At 43.2% G+C, this 19,325-nt stretch overlaps 1 protein-coding gene across 1 annotated transcript; it reads right to left on the reverse strand.

Moving 5' to 3' along the window:
* Nucleotides 1-303: 303 nt before the first annotated feature.
* On the reverse strand, nucleotides 304-18,565 carry dla (deltaA). Its single transcript, XM_061049205.1, has 12 exons — nucleotides 18,297-18,565; nucleotides 6,255-6,521; nucleotides 5,826-6,131; nucleotides 5,462-5,522; nucleotides 5,102-5,359; nucleotides 4,105-4,165; nucleotides 3,871-4,001; nucleotides 2,835-3,004; nucleotides 2,494-2,710; nucleotides 1,588-2,374; nucleotides 1,379-1,487; nucleotides 304-1,289 (listed from the first exon to the last, which is right to left on the reverse strand). Exons 2-12 carry the CDS (start codon nucleotides 6,321-6,323, stop codon nucleotides 1,284-1,286), a joined length of 2,175 nt encoding a protein of 724 aa, XP_060905188.1. The 5' UTR covers nucleotides 6,324-6,521; nucleotides 18,297-18,565; the 3' UTR covers nucleotides 304-1,283.
* Between the last annotated feature and the right edge of the window lie 760 nt (nucleotides 18,566-19,325).

The raw sequence follows: 19,325 nt of genomic DNA on the forward strand, positions 1-19,325 counted from the left end.
TGATCTGAGTTTTAGAGCCATGAATTACCTGACATGCTCTTTAGGAGGAGAAATAGGAGTGGTAAATCTAGCGTAGGGACATTGTTATTTATGAATAGGCCCCCTCTCCAGTCTCCAGGGAGACACTTTCAACTTCTGGCAGTAGCCAACAGTGTGGGCATAGAAAAAGCCCACTATGGTGTCGCCAGGAGAAGACAACAGATGTTACTGATTAACTTTGCTCACAGACCCCTGATGAAGAGTCTTTCACAGCGCTCGCAGATGGAAATAACATTTAAAAAAAAGTTGAACACAAACAAAATGTCATGTTTAGCAATATTTATTTGGAAAAATAGTCTTGGCTAATTCCTTCATTCAAAAACGGCAAAGGAGACGGTAACATAACAATTTGTACAGTACAATCCCTCTTAAATAACATTTTCTTAAAAAAAGTCCCATTGACCTGAAGTGCCTTTGCAAATATCATCATTAAAAAAAGCAACTTAAATAATCATAACACAAACATCACAAATATATAATACAAAATAAAAATAACACAAAATCCTTAAATTAACTTAAATTAAATCATAATTTTAAAACATTTTCTTGATTTTTTTCTTTTATTTTACAAAAGGACAATCTGTATCAAAAAGCAACATTTTTTATTTTAATTAAGACAAAAGTTTTCATATCCCGAAAAGAAATGAAAAAAAATGAACAATACTATGTCATAAATGGTTTGGAGGGCTTAGGGAAGAAAACGCACTTCAGTTAACACAGTGATCAAGTATACATACAGTCTTCACAGGTGATGGGTGCACAGCCCATGTGAACAGCCTCATGAAGAACAGGCCAGTATGGCCAAACATCCACCGTTTGATGCAGTTCCTGCGCTCAGCAACGGCGTGTGGGTTAGAGAAAAGGCCTGGGTGCAAATGTTGCAAAAAACAAAAAAATCGTGGCATCGCACGCTTTCACCACGAAACAATGTCCATTTTATATTTAATTTTTTTGTACCCCCACTCCCCGATAAAAGGCAGAACAGAAAGCTAAGTGGCAGTTTACTTTCAACCGTAAACTTTTTATTTATTTTATACCCCGCCAGTTCTTATCCCACAGGCCGCCGCTGCCTGCGCTTAGTTTCCAGTAGAGAACCAGCTCACTCTGAATATCAGTTAAACGTCTCAGTATCAGCAGCAGTCTCAAGGCGGGACACCTCCCCCTAGGGTTTAGAGCAGCATCTGAAGGAGTATAAAAACTCTCCCATAGAGCAAAAGAGCAACGGGCAGCCCACTGGTGGCTCGTTACACCTAGAGAGACAAGAAGACAAAAAACATTACTTTGTTTGCCAAACAACCACAGACAGAAGTCCACCTTAACAACAAGGTTTAAAACTCACCTCAGTTGCAATTATACATTCGTCTTTTTCCTCTGACATCACAAACACAGATTTGTACTTGGTGTCCGCACATGCAGACATTTCTGGGGCTTTCTTTTCTGATGCATCACTTCAGGAGAGAAGAAGAACCTTGTTAGTTTCATCATTCTGACATTACTATTGTTTACACTTTTGAGATTTTTTTTCAATGGTCTCTTGTAAGTGTGTACCTTTTTAAACGTTTGCTGCGTTTCTCCTCAAACTCAAACGAGTCCAGGGATTGGGATTGGCACTTGTCCTCGCATGCCGCCTCCAGCATGGCCTCTTTAGCCGCCTGCTCATAGTTGACCTCTTGTACGAGGTTATAGTCTGCAGGTTGATGCCGGCTCTTGTAGCTGCTTCTCCCTGGTGAAGACCCTTCATCGGGGTCAGCGCTGCAGAAGTCCATCTTCTTGTTGATATTTTTGACACCTGGTGTCGGCAACATGCTGACCGCCAGGTCCCTGTCACTGCGGTGACAATTGTTTGTTAGGTTATTTATTGTCTCTACCTCGCCGACTGTTTCTACTGGACCTCCACGCTGGGCTTTCGATCTGAAAAATCCTACAAGTACTGCGCAGCCTGCCAGCAGCAGTAGCACCAGGGCCACGCCGGACCCCACGGCCATCCAGGGCACCTCGGACCCACGGATGGCAGCATGCTCCGGGAGCAAGAATTGACAGTTTCTGCCGCCGTAACCGGGAACACAGGCACAGACGTAACGGTTGTTTCGTTCATGGCAGGTGGCGCCGTTGTGGCATGGATTGTGTTCACAGCGGCTGATGGGTGAGCTGCAGTTGCGGCCCGTGTATCCTGGTGGGCAGGTACAGGTGTAGCCGCTGGGACCTTCCTGGCATGTTCCACCGTTTTGGCAAGGGTATAATGAACACTCTTCACCTGTCAGGTCGCAATTCATGCCAGTGAAACCATCAGGACACTGACACAGGTACGAGTTGACGAGATCAACACAACGGGCACCTGAGAAAAGAGATAAGAAGAGATATTATTGATTGTCCCGGATTATTTAAAGAAATCTCAAGGAGTATATATAAGATATGGTTTAGGATTACACCACCCATTCAGCCGGTCACTCTTACCGTTGGAGCATGGAGCCGAGGTGCAGTGGTCAATCTTCTTTTCGCAGTTGAACCCTGCGTACCCCGTGGAGCACTGGCAGAAGTATCCTCCGTCTGGGTTGTCAGCACAGCGGCCGCCGTTGGAGCAGGGCCCATCAGCACACGTCATGGCACTCAGCTCGCAGTTGTTGCCATAGAAACCGTGGGGGCAAGTGCAGGTATATGTGTTTTCCAAATCCTGTCAGAGGAATAAATAGAACAGACTGAGCATCAAGATCTGTCTTGCAAACTGCAGCTGCTACCATCTTCTTGCCAGTTAAATCCGAGTGCAGCAAAAAAAAAAAAAAAAAAAAAGAACTTACAGTGCAGCTTCCTCCGTTGCGACACGGGTTTCCAGCACATTCATTGACCTGGATCTCACAGCTGGACCCTGTGAAGCCGGGCTTGCAAGAACAGGTGTAGCTGCCCTGGCCAGTGTTGCTACAAGTGGCTCCATTCATGCAGGGCTTGTGGTGAGTGCAGTAGTTGAGATCTGGAGAGACACAGCAGCACATGTGGATTAGCCACAGCACAACACATGTTGGAACAACAGCAGCAGTGACAGAACATCTTTTTTGTCCTCAGGCACACTTGACTCTTTCTCTCTGTTTCCAGGTTTTGTTTGCTTCCTGAAACCCGGCACAGCCTCCTGCCATAACTGTTCATCTTCTGACAACTGCTGCTATGTTGTCGCCTCTTTGCCAGCCATTTTTTATGTTGGTGTTTTCTTAAGTAGTTCTGTCATCTTTGTCTCTTTTCAAACTTTTAAACTTTACTGCACCATTTTTTATTATTATGAAGGACCAGAGAATTTAAAAGTTATTTCTACAAACTTTGCAAAACTTGGCCTCAAAAACACATTAGACTTCCAAAAAATGAAAGTCTCGAACACAGAAAGAGATCCTGTGCCAAACAAAAACACCACATCAAGTACTCTTTTTCTGCCCCCCCCTTTTTTTTTTTTTTTAGTCTTGCCAGTTAGCATTGTTTGTGCACTTTGAATTCTAGATAACCCAGAAGCACAGATTTTGCCTGAAAAGGTTTGTTTTATGTATATATATATATATATATATATATATATATTTTTATATTCTTGAATAGAAATACACTTCAGCTATTCTCCTGAGTTAACACTGGATTTCTGTCGATACATTGATCAAAAATCTTTTTGTTCCAGAGTTTTATATCACCTAAACTTTCATGGACTTTCACTTTTTAGCCTGACATATGTTTCAACCTTAACACCTAGACAGCTTTCAAACCAAATGTATTAACCCATCAGTGCTTTCTGGATTTCCTTCCATTCTGTCACTCATCATCACACACTACATGCCGACTCTCACCAAACTCTCTCCTCACCTTGGTTGCAGAAGAGTCCCCCCCAGCCCTCCTGACAGTTGCACTGCCAGGGCTGCTGGCAGGTCCCGTGCAGGCATCCCGGGTAGCGAATGCACTCGTCGCAGTAGCGGCCCTTGAAACCCACTCTGCACCTGTTGTTGTCCAATTGGGAGGGAAACACCGGTCAGTCCACTCACATTACTTCATGTGTTCCACTAATTAATTGATGCCACAGAATGCTGTTGGAAAACTCACTTGCACTCTCCAGGTTTCTCACAGAAGCCGTGTTCCTCGTCACAGCCTGGTAGGCAAATAGCTGTAGAGGGAAAAGAAAAAACACTTTTTAGTGACTTTAAACTACAAAAAAGACTCAAATACAGGTTCATGTTGTGTTTTTCTCCTTCAGGTAAAACTTGTCACCTAAATCCCAATGAAGTCATTAAAATAAGAGCAAGGAGGGGCTCCTAAACCCATTAGCTGTTACCTTAAACTCAATCTCCTTATCACCATGGAAGAATTTTCTGCTTAACATAGTCCTGAGACAAAGGAGGGAGTGTGTGAATGTGAGGGTACACACTCACACACATAGGCCCCCTCAACCCGCCCCACCACCCTCTTTTTTTTTTTTTTTTTTTTCTTCTTCGCTGCGGGTCAAAACTCTTTTATTCATTCCGTGCGCACACACACTCACACACTCCCCTTAATGTCTCGGATTGGGGCAGATAAGAGTGGACAGCTGGCGAGTGTGTTGCCAGTGCGCGACAGCTGCTCCATTGTCTCCTCTCTGCCGGCAGCTGCCCACTTCAAACAATACCTCCCCCGCCTCGGCCAATCAGCGCCCGGCCCACTCCGAGAGTAACGAATCGGAAGGTAGCATGTAAATTTATGGCACGCGTGAGATTATTCCCAAAAACTTTCCTTAGAATAAATCAAGTGGTCGTGTGTGTGTGTGCGTGTGAGGGGAGAAGGAGGGGTCGGCGAGTGGTGTTTACGCACAAGTTGCCTTCTAACGGCACTCAGGGGATCTGATTACAGGCCCTGCACAGAAATTAACTTTATATACTTTCAGTTACTTAAATAGTTATGAATGATCTGTTCATGACAAGTTTAAGAATCACAGTCTCTATATCATATGGGAAAGTTTTGGAGTGTCCTAAAACATATTTCAAGATAAGTTCTTCCTTCAGTGTCCAGAGAGTCACACACACTTTTCAAACACTTTAAGCGTGATATCTTAACTTTAGTCACTTACGTTCAGTACAGTACTGTCCCTTCCACCCGGCGTCGCACACAATCTCTCCGCGCTCTCCGCAGGTGAAGTGTCCAAACGCGTCGTCTCTGGGCCGGCAGAACACCGAGCAGCCGTCCCCGTAGTAATGCTCATCGCACACGAACCGGTATGAGTACTTGAGCTCCGTCTTTCCGCCGGTGTGAAGGTCCTGGGACCAGACGTCTCCCACAGTCAGATGCCTCTGTGTGATCATGGTGCTGATGACGCGGTCTGGGTTCTCTAAAAGTGCACATGTGGGAGAGAGGAAAGAGGGGGTTAAAGAATGGGAAAGTGTGAGACAAAGTGTGAAATATTAAAGAGCGGAGGGTGTTTCTCTCCTACCTGTGGAGAGGTCGTCTTTGGAGTCGGTGTGTAACGCCTCAATGATCAGCGAGAAGGTCCCCTGGGAACACAAATGGCTTCGTGAGACAGGTGGCTAGCGGAGTGTGTGTGACGATAACATCAAGCAGAGGCCAGAGGCGATTGTGCCATACAGCCGCTGTTCTGAGAGCAAACTGCCTACAACCTGATCCGGTGAAACTAAACTCCTGGAAAACTTTGTGCGTCCCCAGTTTAAAAAAAAAAAATGTGGTCAGAAATCTTGCCATCAGCGCGTTTTACGCACGGATTTTCCCCCAAAAAGGCGCGATACTGATTCATTCAACCCCTACACTGTAGTGAAACATGCATGAATGGCTGTACTTACTGGCCACGTGAAGCCGAAGTTAATCCTGATGGGGTTTGCGAATGAGTTCTCCGGGATGACATCAGGGACCTGAAACGAGTTGGAGCCGAGCACGGGCGTCACAGCTCCGCCGTATGTGCAGGGTGGCTCCGGGGAGGCGTTGGGCTGGTAGTGCTTGAGACAGATCCTGAAGAAGGTTTGACACTCGCACTGCTGCTGAAAAGATGAAGTTAGGCGGCCTCCCTTACAGCAGTTTTTATTTCCTTGTACTCCCTTCTTGTTTAGGAACTCCTGCAGCTTCAGCTCAAACACTCCCGAACAAAACCCCTGCGGAAGAAAAAGCAACTTATCATGAACTAGTGCTGCTTGTGTATGAATGAGGAGATGGAGAGGGGGGGTGGGGGGGGTGATGGTTCATTGTTTGGAAGAAATAGAGGTTCAGTGTCTTACCTGGCACAGCAGCATGGACATGACGGTGAGAGTCAGCAGGATTGGGCGCCCCATATTTAATAAATACATAATAAATAATAAATAAATAGAAATAAAAGTCTCGGGGCTCGGCGTGTCCTCAGGGTGCCTCCTCCGGTTCAATTCCTCTGATGGAGATGCATTGAGCACGTTTCTGTCCGCTCACGAGCTTTTCTCATCAACTGCAACCGCTGTCAGCCACGCTGCTCTCATTCATGTCCCGTGGAGCAAAAAGGATAAATCCCAGACCTTAAGAATGAAAAAAAAAATTGAAACACAAGATGTGTGAACTTGTGCGAGATCGTGTTGTTGGATTAGAAAAGCAGAGAAGTCCTCCAGTTCCGTTATAATCCAATGCGTAAAGTGAAAAAGATGGTTCCTTGTTTCTGTTCTGTTTTTGTGTATAAAAGTGACAAATTTAAGGAAGTTGTTTTTGTTTGAAGGTCTTGGTCTAACCCAAGGACGGATTTGTCACTGATCCAACATGCTTCCTTCTTCCTCCCTATGTCTTTTCTCACTGTGAACTGTGCGTCTGTCTCAAGCCAAGGCCGCCTGCAGTCTGTTATATACGGCCTGACACATGCTATGGTAATAATATGCAAATGACCCCCTCCTCCTCCTCCTCACCGACTTCACCTCCCAATCTGGCCACAATGGGATCTCATGCAAGGACCCCAACAGCCTCCCTTTTTTTTTTTCTTTTTTTTTTTTTTACCCCTGCAACAGTGCAGCACATACAGCGTTAATATCTGAGGCCAAAATGGAGACGTGTGAAAGTATTTCGACCGAAGAAGAAGTGGAAAAAGAAACCGTGTGGCTGCTGAAGGAGGAGGTTGAGACTAACTGATAACCTGTTGAGGAAAAGAGAGATTCTTAAGGTTTTAAGATGTTTTTTTTTTTTTTTTTTTTTAAAGTAGAATCTTTCAGAAATGGCGTTTTAATTCTGGAACTTCTCCAAATGAAAAAAAACCAGAACATGTTTTGTATTTTAATTGACTTTTCTAGCTATTTTTAACAATTCCAGTTGTTTCCTGAAAAAGTTTAGTTTCAGACGAATTAGGAAAGTCTAATCCCAATACATTGCAACACGATGTGTTGGGATTGAAAAACCTACCAATACCAGATTTCCTTCTGACAGGATGTAAATGACATGTGGTTCAATTGATCCCTCCAGCTGTTGCCTCAGTGGACAAACCTCTTTGTCTTTACTGTGTCTTTGGGTTTAATACCCCCCCCCCCCCCCCCCCCAGAAAAAAAAACATCTAAAAAGACAACAACAAAAAAAGACATCAAAATCAAAGTTAAGTTGATGCAAAAGTTCTGAAAAAATGGAAAACAAGAGTTGAGAAAATGTTTGGGTTTCAAAGTCTGAATCAGTTGATTGTTTACACCCCTCCTTCTCCTCCTCCCACTTCTTTTTCTCTTCTTCCTTTTCCATTCTTTCCTGCATGCACACCCTCCACATTTTGGTATTTCTGGTTGTGGGAAGTATTTGATGCTTTTGAATCGTCTCAAAAGACTAAAGAAAACATTCCTTGGCAGAGCTGTGTGTGGAGAGGTAAACGAATGGAGGGGCTGAACTCCTGCTTTTCCCATTTTGCTTACCCCCTTCTTCTAATCATTCCCTTGGCTGAGATTAAAAAAAGGGAGAGGTGGAAAAAAAAAAAAAAAGAAGTTGTGTGTGCATGTGTATAGATTGTGTGTATACAGGGGGTTGCGCGCGCACCGGAGTCGCTCGCGTGGCCAACATGAGGGGGAACTTTTGTTATTGTGTGTAAACTGGAGGAATAAGTTTGCTCTCTCTCGCTCTCCTCTCTCCCCCCCTCCTCAGCTGTATGGTAATTCAGCCAGCACCTGCTCTCCCCTCAATAACAGCATGCGCGCGCCTCTCTTGAGAGCGCGCCCACACGTCACACACAAAACTCTCTCCCCTACACACACACACACACACACACACACACACACACACACACACTATCACACAGACACACTTTTCACACTTGGGTTAACTAACCCTAACCCTAACCCACATCTAAATAATCGGGCATACGTCGAATGTATTGACATTTTCTTCTTCTCTTCTTTAAACACTGAAAACAATTCCTGTGCACGAGGAGAATAAACAATTAGTTGGCTCGTTGTGTAGGGTGTAATGTGCACGTGCATGTGTGCGCGCGAGTAAGAATAAGGAGCAATGGGTGGGGGTTGTTTCTTAATTAGGTCGTTCATTAGAAGTGTGATTTTTTTTTGCTGTATAATAGGAGCCGGTAGCCAGCTTTCACGCGCGGGATAGGACCCCTATACCGGGCACGTGAATTGCGTCACTGTTCAGATATGCACATTGCAGCTGATGCAGCGTTTTTTTGTTTTTTTTTGTGCGCATCTTTTCGGTTTCCTCACCTGCTCTAAACACCCCCCTTCAAACTAAATGCCCCTGCTTTCCCTTTTCTCGTCCCCTTCTGAAGTCACGTGACATTGTTGATGTGTTTGTAGTTACTTATTACCTCCTAATCAATGGAATCCACAAACGAAGCCCTCCTCCATTAATAAACCTGTCCATCTCTCCTTTCTTCACCTCTCTATTTTTCCAAACCAAACGCCAGCTGAACTGTGACCATCACAATTAACCTCCAATAAAAACAAAGAGAATCAATTTTATATTCTCCTGGAGAAAGCAGAACACTCTTAAGTCTTTAGTTGGAAATGAATTACAGCTTCAACAAAATCCATGTTGTATGACAAATCCCAGCATGTTTTATACTCTTCTATGCTGTATAGGCTACTTTACTTTTTTATTCGATCCTTGCCACTTACATCCCTAAATGTACAAATATAACCTGTTATATCTGAGATTGTTTAATTTTGGCTAAACCTCTATTCATGTGGTTACCATTTGCCTCTGACTTCACATTAAGGGTAGGATTCTCAAATGCTGACTGCTGTTTTATAGACTTTTACATATTAAAGGGAATCTAAAGCTGTTTTCACAAATGCACTCTAAATTTCTAAACACTCTGCCGCCAAAATCTTCACGAGTTGCATATGCCCCTCATAGCGTGAAGAGTTCCCTGTCAGAGAGCAGATAGGGAGTCTCATGAGGTAAGACCCAACGTTAAAAAGATGCTGCCAAAATCCAAGATGGCGGACAAAGATACACAGCACAACACTACAATGACCTGGTGAGCAGAAAAGAGTATGAGGCGGCTATATTACAAACACCAAGATAGCACCTCTTCACGCTCTGGTCCCTTGAAAAAGACATAACTCCCCTGCCTTCTGCTTGGGAATTTTCTTGACTTTTACCAGCAGCAGGTTCACAAACACAACTTTACCTGGAAACTGTCAGTGGTTTTGTGCATGTGTGAAAAAACAGCTCTCAAATGTAATTTCTTGATGATGGATCAGCAACTGAAAATACAAAGTGGCATTAGACAATGAACCATACAACTTGATATATTAACAGCAATAATACAACAACACTAACAAAATAATTACCATAATACTATATTGCAACAGGAAATGTGTGAGTTACTCGCTTATTTACTGTACCATAGCTCACAGCAGGGGTTGCATAACTTAATATAAATCAGCCTTATTGTCAGTCTATTCATTTAGGTATGACAGCAGAACGACATGGTAACACCATTTGAGCTTCCTGCCTCGTTGAGTGTGATGCTAAAGGAAATTGGCCACCATTGGATATTTTGAATTGGAGCTTAATAATTCATTTAATCGACCAATTCATGTAAAGTATGTCTGGATGTATTTGTGAATTGTTATCGGCATAATGTTTTACCTCTCTAGCTCCATGTATAGGATTGACAGTCATATACAGTGATAGATTTATTTTTTTATTTCTTAGGCCTTTCTATTGCAATGGTGGAATGTCATTTTGTGCAGATCCACTCTTAGTTTGAAGAGCATTTCCACTTAACCTTTTCCATATCATTTGTTTTAGCCCTGAAAAGTTGTAAGGGAGTCCTTTGCAACTATAATGCCCTTTAACAGTTTTAATCCACATGCTGCCAATTGTGACACCATTAGAAAGCAAAATGTATACAAAGTAATACAAATCATAATAAATAGTAGCTATGAATCTCGTAACCAACTCCATACCGGCAATTAAAAAAATGGATTAGCAATAATTAACCGCGTCCTCAGATCCTACAAACCAGCCTTAAACATGGGCAATCCTGTTCAATGGGGAAATTAACAAACTATGTTAATTCTGGGATCACAAGATTTTGTGTTATTTTATTTTCAGATTCAAGCTTCAAGTCCCGCACAGATAATGGAGTAAAAAAACCTCAAAAACATAGCCAAAGAAGGACCTTTTCTAGATCAAAAAGATGCACACCTATTTTCAAAGCAGACTGGATTACCACGTACAACCATGCTGGCTTCAAGCCGGCCCACCCACAAAAATGGGCCCTCCATATATCATTAAATAACGTCATTACACGCTTGTTGGATCGGTGGCGTTGGCCTCCTGGCTAACATTCACCTCCTCTGCCTGGCTTACTGAAAAAGTTTGCTTACAGGTTACTCATGGGGTCAAATGCTTTCTTTAGCGTCCCGACTTTGTGCAGGTCCCAGCATAGCTACTATATACCCAGCCCGACATTACTGGCCTAACAGATAAATTCAATGGTCTAACCCACAAGTTTAATGTCACTAAATAAAAATACATATGGAAACTGGCAACAGTGAAGAACACGTGTTTCTTTGTTGTGTTAATGAGTAATAGGGAGTTTTTAGGTTTACATTTTTTTGTTATGATTGCTTAAATGTAGGATGATGATGTTTTACCTAACCCTTATGGCCCTGCCATGTGCCTGTGCCCCAGAAAGCGTTCCCCTTTTTCACCCCTTATGGGCTTCAAGGGAGGGAATCAACTAAGATACCTCTGCTCATTCAAACTCTGTTAACTGGAACACAGAGCTCATAAATCTCCAATTAGCTGCTCTGTACGGCTTTCTGTAAAATTAGGGACTGATTTTAAGGTCGTCCTCATTAAATACAGACCTCTTCATGGGCTATAGGAACGGGCTACTTTGTTAACTTTTTGCCCTCGGGAACACAGTACAATCAAATATTATCAATAGTCTTTGCAGTTTGTTTATAACACAGAAATCTAAAAATGTTTTAATTGAACCTAAACCTGAACACTGCAGCAAATTAACCGAACTAGAGTATAGGAAAAGTAAATGATTTGAGAATTAATAAAAACTCCACCAGAAGCTGAATCTGTCAAACTAATACCCTGCCCTGTTTGGACTCAGTTGTCTCCACAGTATACTTTGAGCTTCCCTTCCCCATTGGCCAAGATGCATGCAAGCTGAGCTCTGACTGTTTAACCAAAGTGCTACTGTAGGGGGCTTCTGTAGTTTAACTCCTGCCCACCAGTAGCTGCGCCAAACAAAAAAGGGTGACTCGGGGTCTGACTATTCATCCATTCTGTGCGCTTTAATTTCCATTGATTGTGAATGCAGGAGGGAGGGAGGAAGGGGGTCTTCAGTGAAGGACCACGACACGCCTTCAGACGCGGACAGACCCTTACAAGCCATCTGCCACTAACCCCCCCTTCTCCACATCCAGAAAACGACGTTTATTTCCCTGCTTCCCTCCCTCCTCTCCTCCTCCGGCCTGAAGCGCACGTCTCTATGAGCCTCTGTCCACCGGCTCCGTCTACACTCAACTGGAAGCATGTTAAAGGCCCTGTAACGGTATGGGCCATCCGGGGCCATATGGCGAGGGGGTAGCAAGGAGTTTTTTTTTTTCCTTTTTGAGTCCCAAAAGAGGAGACACCACATGGTCACTCGTGGGAACGTAAACACGGCGCGCATCACACGATATCGATCATATGAAGCGGCGATCGAGGAAAGGGAGGGGGGAGGGAGGGGGGAGAGAGAGGGGGGGCTGCTGTGTGATCATCAATTGATTTTTCTTAAACTGATACCTCATCAGTGTAGCAAATATTGACGCATCATCACCCTCAGTGAAAGCTCCCACAACAAGAGTGTGGACGCAGTGAGAGGAGCCAGGGGAATGGTGCCATGGGGTTTGTGGTTCCAATCCCTTAATGATGTTGCAGCAGGAGGAGCAAGGCATTAGCGGCGACAGTGCCAGGGAGGGATGGAGATGAGAGGGGGGAGGAGGAGGGGGAGGGATGGGAGGGTGTTTCAGAGAGGCTAGATGTAAAAAGCTGGAGGAAACGGGAGTTTTTGAATCAGCACTTTCTCAGGAGATGCTTTTATGCACACCTTTATCCGAGTCAATAGTGATTTACACACCGTAATATTCACATGGGGTGTTAAATATACACACAAGTAAGTTAATTTGTGCTTAATCATTGGGAAATGAAACTGTAGAACTTGGTGTAATTACTCTTATCTTAATCGCCCCGTGAGTGTTATCATAAAGTTCTTTATATTTCGAGTCCCATAATTTAATACGAGGAATTGGACTTTGATTCCTCATCTGGTCCTCGTGTTTTACCTGCTGAAACGTAGAGATCAACAGGCTCCTTTGTGTCCGGATCAGATTACTGTGGCCAGCTGCTGGCAAAGGGGGCCACGTAGGCCATATCCGTGGATCCCCAGGGCTCTCCAGGGCTTCACGAGGCTCCCCAAAGTTTCCCACGGCTAATCGAGGCTCCCGGTCCGGGCTTCTGTCTCATTTGCATACGTTGCTGTTACTGGAGACGTGCTGAGCTTAAGTTTATGGGAAGAGTGCCGCGGTAATTACGTGGGGGGCCCAGAGACGCGCCTGCCAGGGTGTGTGTGTGTGTGTGTGTGTGTGTGTGTGTGTGTGTGTGTGTGTGCTCGTTAGAAGTGTGTGCGTAAAGGGAGGGATGGTGTGTGTGTGTGTGTGTGTGTGTGTGTGTTGGGGGGGGGGGGGGGGGTGATTAAGAGAGCTGTACGTGGCAAGTCGCGTGCCAATGTTTATGAAAACACATCTGCGCGCACCCCCGGGTGACGCACCACAACATTTGCGGGTCCCTATGAATACAATCGATATTTCCACAACTGATACTATGCCCAACCAAAAAAAAAAGTTTTTTAAATACTTATTATTATACTGTTAAGGGTGTAAATGATAAGGTCATTAAAAGCCTATGACCGATACATACCTTACACATATATTGAAATGTATTCTTAAATGTAAAAACAAAAGGGTTATGATATCAGCCTGTACAGTTAGTACAAAAAAATGAAAAGGCCCAGTTATTTTTAATTTTTGAGAGATACCAAGAGAACATTTTCAAAAAACTTAAATACTTCCATGTACAGAGCAAGATGTCTTTATGAATTGTTTGATGGGTAAGAATAATCATTTTGCCTCTTCTGGGATCTTTAAGAAGTATAGAAAAGATCATCATTTGAGATCATCTCACACCAACAGCTGTAAAACTTGGTCCTACTGGTCATATAAAACAATTAATCCAAACTGAGAGTCTCTCCTCTCAGGTTGACTCTACAGAGAAACTAAGGTAAACAAAAAACATGATCATGATCTGTCTTATGGAGCAATGTATTCGTGATAAAACTACACTTCACTGTTGCTCAATCTTCAGTCTCTACATCTCAGCCCACCTGATCATCTTTGGAAAAGCAACATGTCAGACAGTTGTCTCCATCACCATCGTTGTCTTAGCACCAAATGAGGGAGTACCTCTTTGGTGAACCATGTCTCATTGCTCTGGTAAAGTTCAAGAGAAGAACTGAAGCTGATATTATGCATGTTTACACACACACACACACTTGTGTGTTTATAGCCATGCTAGTAGTCTGGTGATTTGGATTATAGGTCAGTCCACCACATTTGCTCAGACTTCAACATCTTTTTTTTAGACTTTCCCCGTTCTCAGAGGAAGAATACTCCTGAATAAAGCCAACCTCAAATCTCTAAACAAATCTATCTGACAGTGATTTGGCTCTGACCTCTTAAGTTGGGGTTGAAATATGACATATACTGACTGTTTGCTAAACGTCAATGCAAATATCGTTGTTGACACTGTCACAAACCTACATCTGAGTCAGATAAAAGCTGACAGGATCCAGGATTGTAAAACAGCAGATGCAATCCATCTCTTTGCCCTGTAGGTCACCTTCGTTTACAGATGGATATGAGGGATTTGACGACTTCTAAGAGCTAATCGTGAGCTGCGAGTGCATTCAGGTGCTAGCTAGTCATCACAGGAGCACCGCTGGGAGCCCAGAATGCTACAGTATATTATGGATTGCGTTAGAGCTATTTTGTGACCCTCGAAAACCTGAATACATCCAAAGCCTGCTGCAACGTGATTTGGAATTTAATTTCTTTTAATCACTTTATTGCAATGGCCATACACAATCATCATTCCAGACAGTGACGTCTTTAGAATGCATTGTGAATTTATTTGTGTGCATAGAACTCATTTTTTAATGTCATAAAATGCACATAACCAAACAAGCAAAAATTAAATCTAATAAAGAAAGAGGTGGGGAGGGAGTATTTACATGTACAGCCTACCAAATCTTTCTTTAGGGAGAACATTTTAAATACTACTTAAACTACGAACAGAGATCATAATGCTTCTGACACCAATAATATTGTCCCTTGTTGACAGGTGTTGTACTAATACAGTATGCAGACATCGGTTAACAGAGACGACAAACCTCTAACTCATGATCGTATAACTCACGATCCTGAGTTAAGTTATTGCAAGAAAAAAACAACACACAATAAAAAAAAAACTACATTGCCATCATCCCGCAGCTTCACTCTGTGTTAAGTACTCACTGTCAAAGGTTAACACACAAAACTAACATTGCAAACTAATATTAACAAACATGTTAAATACTCATCAAATCCTTAGAATTTCAGTTCAAAGCTTCATAGTCTTTAGTGTGTATAGACTTGAAGTCTTGTTTTAAAGTCATTTATTTCCAGGCTGATATGATTTATAGGAAATTAGGATTACCCACTGTTGACTGAGAGATATTTTATTGACCTATAGATACAGAAGTAGTTAATAATTACATGTGAAAATAAAGCAGATGACTTTATGAGCACACTAATCTGTTTGAGCAATTTAATTGTAACACTATCAAATAAAACCAAACATAATAAACCATATGACAATAAAAAAAGCAATAAAATTCCTTATCCCCTCTTGTGCTGCCAAAACAAGCACATGTTTCTGACCTGTAGTCACCTGTTTCATAAACTGTACACGAGCAAAGTCAATGAGAAGCATATATGATAAGTACACAGCTTATTTGATATAACCGCCTTGATTGTTTTGAGTTTCTGAAACTCAGCTGTAGATATTTTCTCAGCTGACCCCAGACCATTGCACTCTGACCGAATATTATGACATTACCCTCAGTGTTAAATTGGTTTTATTTGCCCAAATAGTTTTCATGTAAATTCACATACGCGCCACCAAAAATGTACTTAAGCCAGATAAAACGAGTGCCAGCTAAACAATAGCAGCCCCGATATCCCAGATTTAATGCTGCAGCCCAAAAGCCACTCTATTGTTCCAATGAGGCTTACTCACAGAAATGAACGATAAGAGAGAAAGTGAAAGCACATATACCGCTTCCCTGAACCAAAGGTGACACTATTTATATTGCTTGTTTTGTTTGAGTAAAATCATTAACCCATGTATTCTTTTTTTAAATTCTGAATTATTTGTGTTAGCGTTAGCAAAGACTGATGGTTTGGCTCTTAAATGGCTTTTACTTTGTAGTCAACATTGTAGCCACCAAAAATATTTGTTTTTCTCCAAAGCCATGGGCTGTATGTGCCCGAGGGTCAGTGCTGAAGCATTCCAGCATCTATCCCTGATGGCATGTCCTAGCAAAGCTTTTTCACTAGAGCAAATGACCGAAATCCAAACAATAAAAATTGGTTTACTTCTCTTTTGGACACAGAAGAAGTGCAATTCTCCATCTATCCCCCACAGCCCCCCTTATGTTTTGTCCTATGGATGCTAAATCTCAAGTATGATAATAAGAGAAGACAGGGTGGAAGTCTACCTCACCAACACTCACTGAAGAGCACAGAGTACTTGTACTAGACCTACTTGTACAGAAAGCTTTTTTCCTGTGATTTTGATAAGCTAATGCAAAAGCTGTCCATGACTCACATTTGGATCTGATATGATGATGCGGTCAACTGTGTTATGTTTCTTTATGTTGCCTTTCTGTATAGTTTTTACGTAGCTGAAGAATATGAACCAATAAAAAAAACTGAATGTTGCAGCTAACCATTTTCATTGGATCAAAGGGTTTAAATTCACCCCTGAAAAATGTAGACAGTTAAACTTTACTCATTTAGTGTTTTTGTAAAAGAATAACAAGGGCGGGCTTGTGTCACTTTCAGCCCCAGAAGAAGTGCGGTTCTCCATTTGTATTCCTAACTCTACTCCAATTTTGTTCCATCCAGTCTTAATCAAAGTTTGAAAGATGAGAGTAAATGGAGATAGTGCACCTCCCCTTCCCTCCCTCCCTCTCTCCTCTCTTTCTCTCTCCCTAACTCGCCCTCTCTATCTCTACAGCCACGAGCATCTGCCCAGAATTGAACAGATGTAGGCACCTGCGTTGTGGGCCCACATATGCGCACTTGCCCCCCCTCCCCAAACCCCCTTTCAACCTTCCCTGGGACCCGAAGCCCACCACAATGGGGAGAGATCAGGGATGCAGTAACCAAATACTGCCTATCCCCCCAGGACACTCGCTCTGTTTGAGGCATTGTCACCAGTTATATCAAGTGGCTGCACCAAACAATCTGCTGTATGACTGCTCATTTCAGACATAACATAATTCAGACGGACAGGGGCAGGGGGGCGGGGGTGTGGGGGGTCTGTGGGGTGTACAGAGGTTGCTGCCTGGATAATTTCTATGGCTGTGATATGAAGTGGAGGGCGTTTTAAACAAGTGGGGCTCAGGTTTTTCTTGCTGTTTGGGGTTGGATTGAAATGAAACCAGACTTTGGGTAAGTGGCCGTTGGGTGGGTTTAGAGGTTTGGAGGGCCCAGGGGTGGCAGGTGCTAGCTGGGGTAGGAGGATGAAAGAGAGGCTTGTCGGAGCAGGGTTGGGTACAAGACCAGGTTACACATAAAAAGCCTTGTTTTTGTTCGAGAAAAGAGGACCAACAGCCCACCAGTAGAGAAATGGTGCATAATGGCGCCATAATAGCCCCCTGTCCCTATCTCTCAGCTGCCGCTTGAGGACAGAGGATCCACACGCACCTGTTGTAACCCCCTATTGTGACCAGTTAGCATTAGCGCGCTACACCTCAGGAATGCTTCCAGTCCAGAGGCCGGGCTACTCGTCCCATGAGGGAGCTTAGCCACAGAGAAAAGGGGAGGGTGTCAGGAGTGTGCTGGGGGGGAGGGAGAGGGGGGGGGGGGCACGGGAACCAGCAGGGAAGCTTTAGAGGACAAGACAAGGAGAAGGAGGGGAGGTGGAGGTGGGAGGGTGCGTTCCTCCAAAGACAGTGTCCTCTCTCCTCCTCTCCAGGGGCCTGTCCAGAGAGCCCTGTCCTAAATCACTGGCCCCAGGGGGAAGGCACTCCTTTGTGAAGAGATGGCCCCTGCAAGCTGGGCCGCCAGCTGCCGCTGCTGCAGCGTCATGTGCCCCCCCCTCCTCTTCCTCCTCCCTACTCACACACACACACACACACACACACACACACACACACACACACACACACACACACACACACACACACACACACACACATACACACACACCTCCTCCCTGTATCCCCTCCACTTTCAGCACCATGACAATGCTTCCTGCGACCTGGGCCACAGGCCAGAAGAGCATTAAAAAAGAAGTTGGAGGAGACTCTTGAGAAAGGCCAAAGCAGAGCAACATGTTTTTAGGCCGAACATTAATGATGACAAACTTGAAGCAGGGTGATGGTGCACGACACCCTAACCCTGGACGACTCTGAATCACAGCTCTGAATCACAGCTGTGAATGAGAGCAAGAAAGATCGTAATTGGTGTGTTATGGAATAAACTTACCACGATTCAAAAGAAATCTTGATAGCAGATGTTGCTGCTCTAAAGATGCTCCCGCCCGTGCTGCAAAATCAATTCTTCCAAGTCAAAGGTGGTTTCAAAAGTATTTTTTCAAGGAAACAAAACTTGATTGCCGATACTAGACTCGAGTGTTCACTATATTCCGATTTGTTGACTTCAAAGGTACTCAATCAAGTCTGCAAACGTCCTTCGAATCTTCTCAATCAAAAGAGAATTGAAAGGTTTTTCTTTCACTTGCCACCGACACACTATCTACAATGAAGACAGTTTTATGGCTTAGAAAAAAACAAATCCAGACTTCAACCTTTAGAATCAACCCATAAAGGTAGAGTTCATCTTGCATACCGTTCACACTGTTTTATCAAGTCAGATTAATGTTGGTCTCCTGCAGCTGAGATGTGCACACTCAGATTATATTTTAGCTAATGGCATATCTTTTGTTTATTTCTACAATGTCTAAAGTGATTGTAATCTAAATCCATAGAGGAAAAAGTAATAGCATTTTCCTTGAGATTAATTTATTGCCAAGCATGGGGATTTCTGATGGAGACATGTACACCATTCTTTCCTGAGGTTATTCCCTCATTTGATGTTTTAACGATGAAATGCGGTGGAACTTTTGATCAACTTAGAAACAGGTAGAAGTGGTGTTGAGTCAAATCAGCAATGCCCCTTATTATGTAAACTCTTGGCTTTATTATAATTAAAAGGGATGAGTTATAGAAACAAATGTACAGTGTACATACATTCAAAAAAATTTTAGATCAAAACTGGTTCTGAGACCAGGCTGTAAACATGTTTATTTTTTGCTTCAAAAATGAGCATTTTAACACGGGTGGAATTCTTGGGGCTGTATTTACAGTTACAGTACAGTTTAGTACAAAGAGTTGCTCCTAGTGACAAGAAGCTGCACAAGTGGGCATGTGATTTCAAACACTGAGTAGGCTGTAGACTTTTAAAGCACATCTTACAAATTATCATACGGGTGCTAATTTCATAGTGTTCATAATT

This window comes from Labrus mixtus, chromosome 2 (assembly GCF_963584025.1).
Source record: "Labrus mixtus chromosome 2, fLabMix1.1, whole genome shotgun sequence".
Taxonomy (NCBI): domain Eukaryota; kingdom Metazoa; phylum Chordata; class Actinopteri; order Labriformes; family Labridae; genus Labrus; species Labrus mixtus.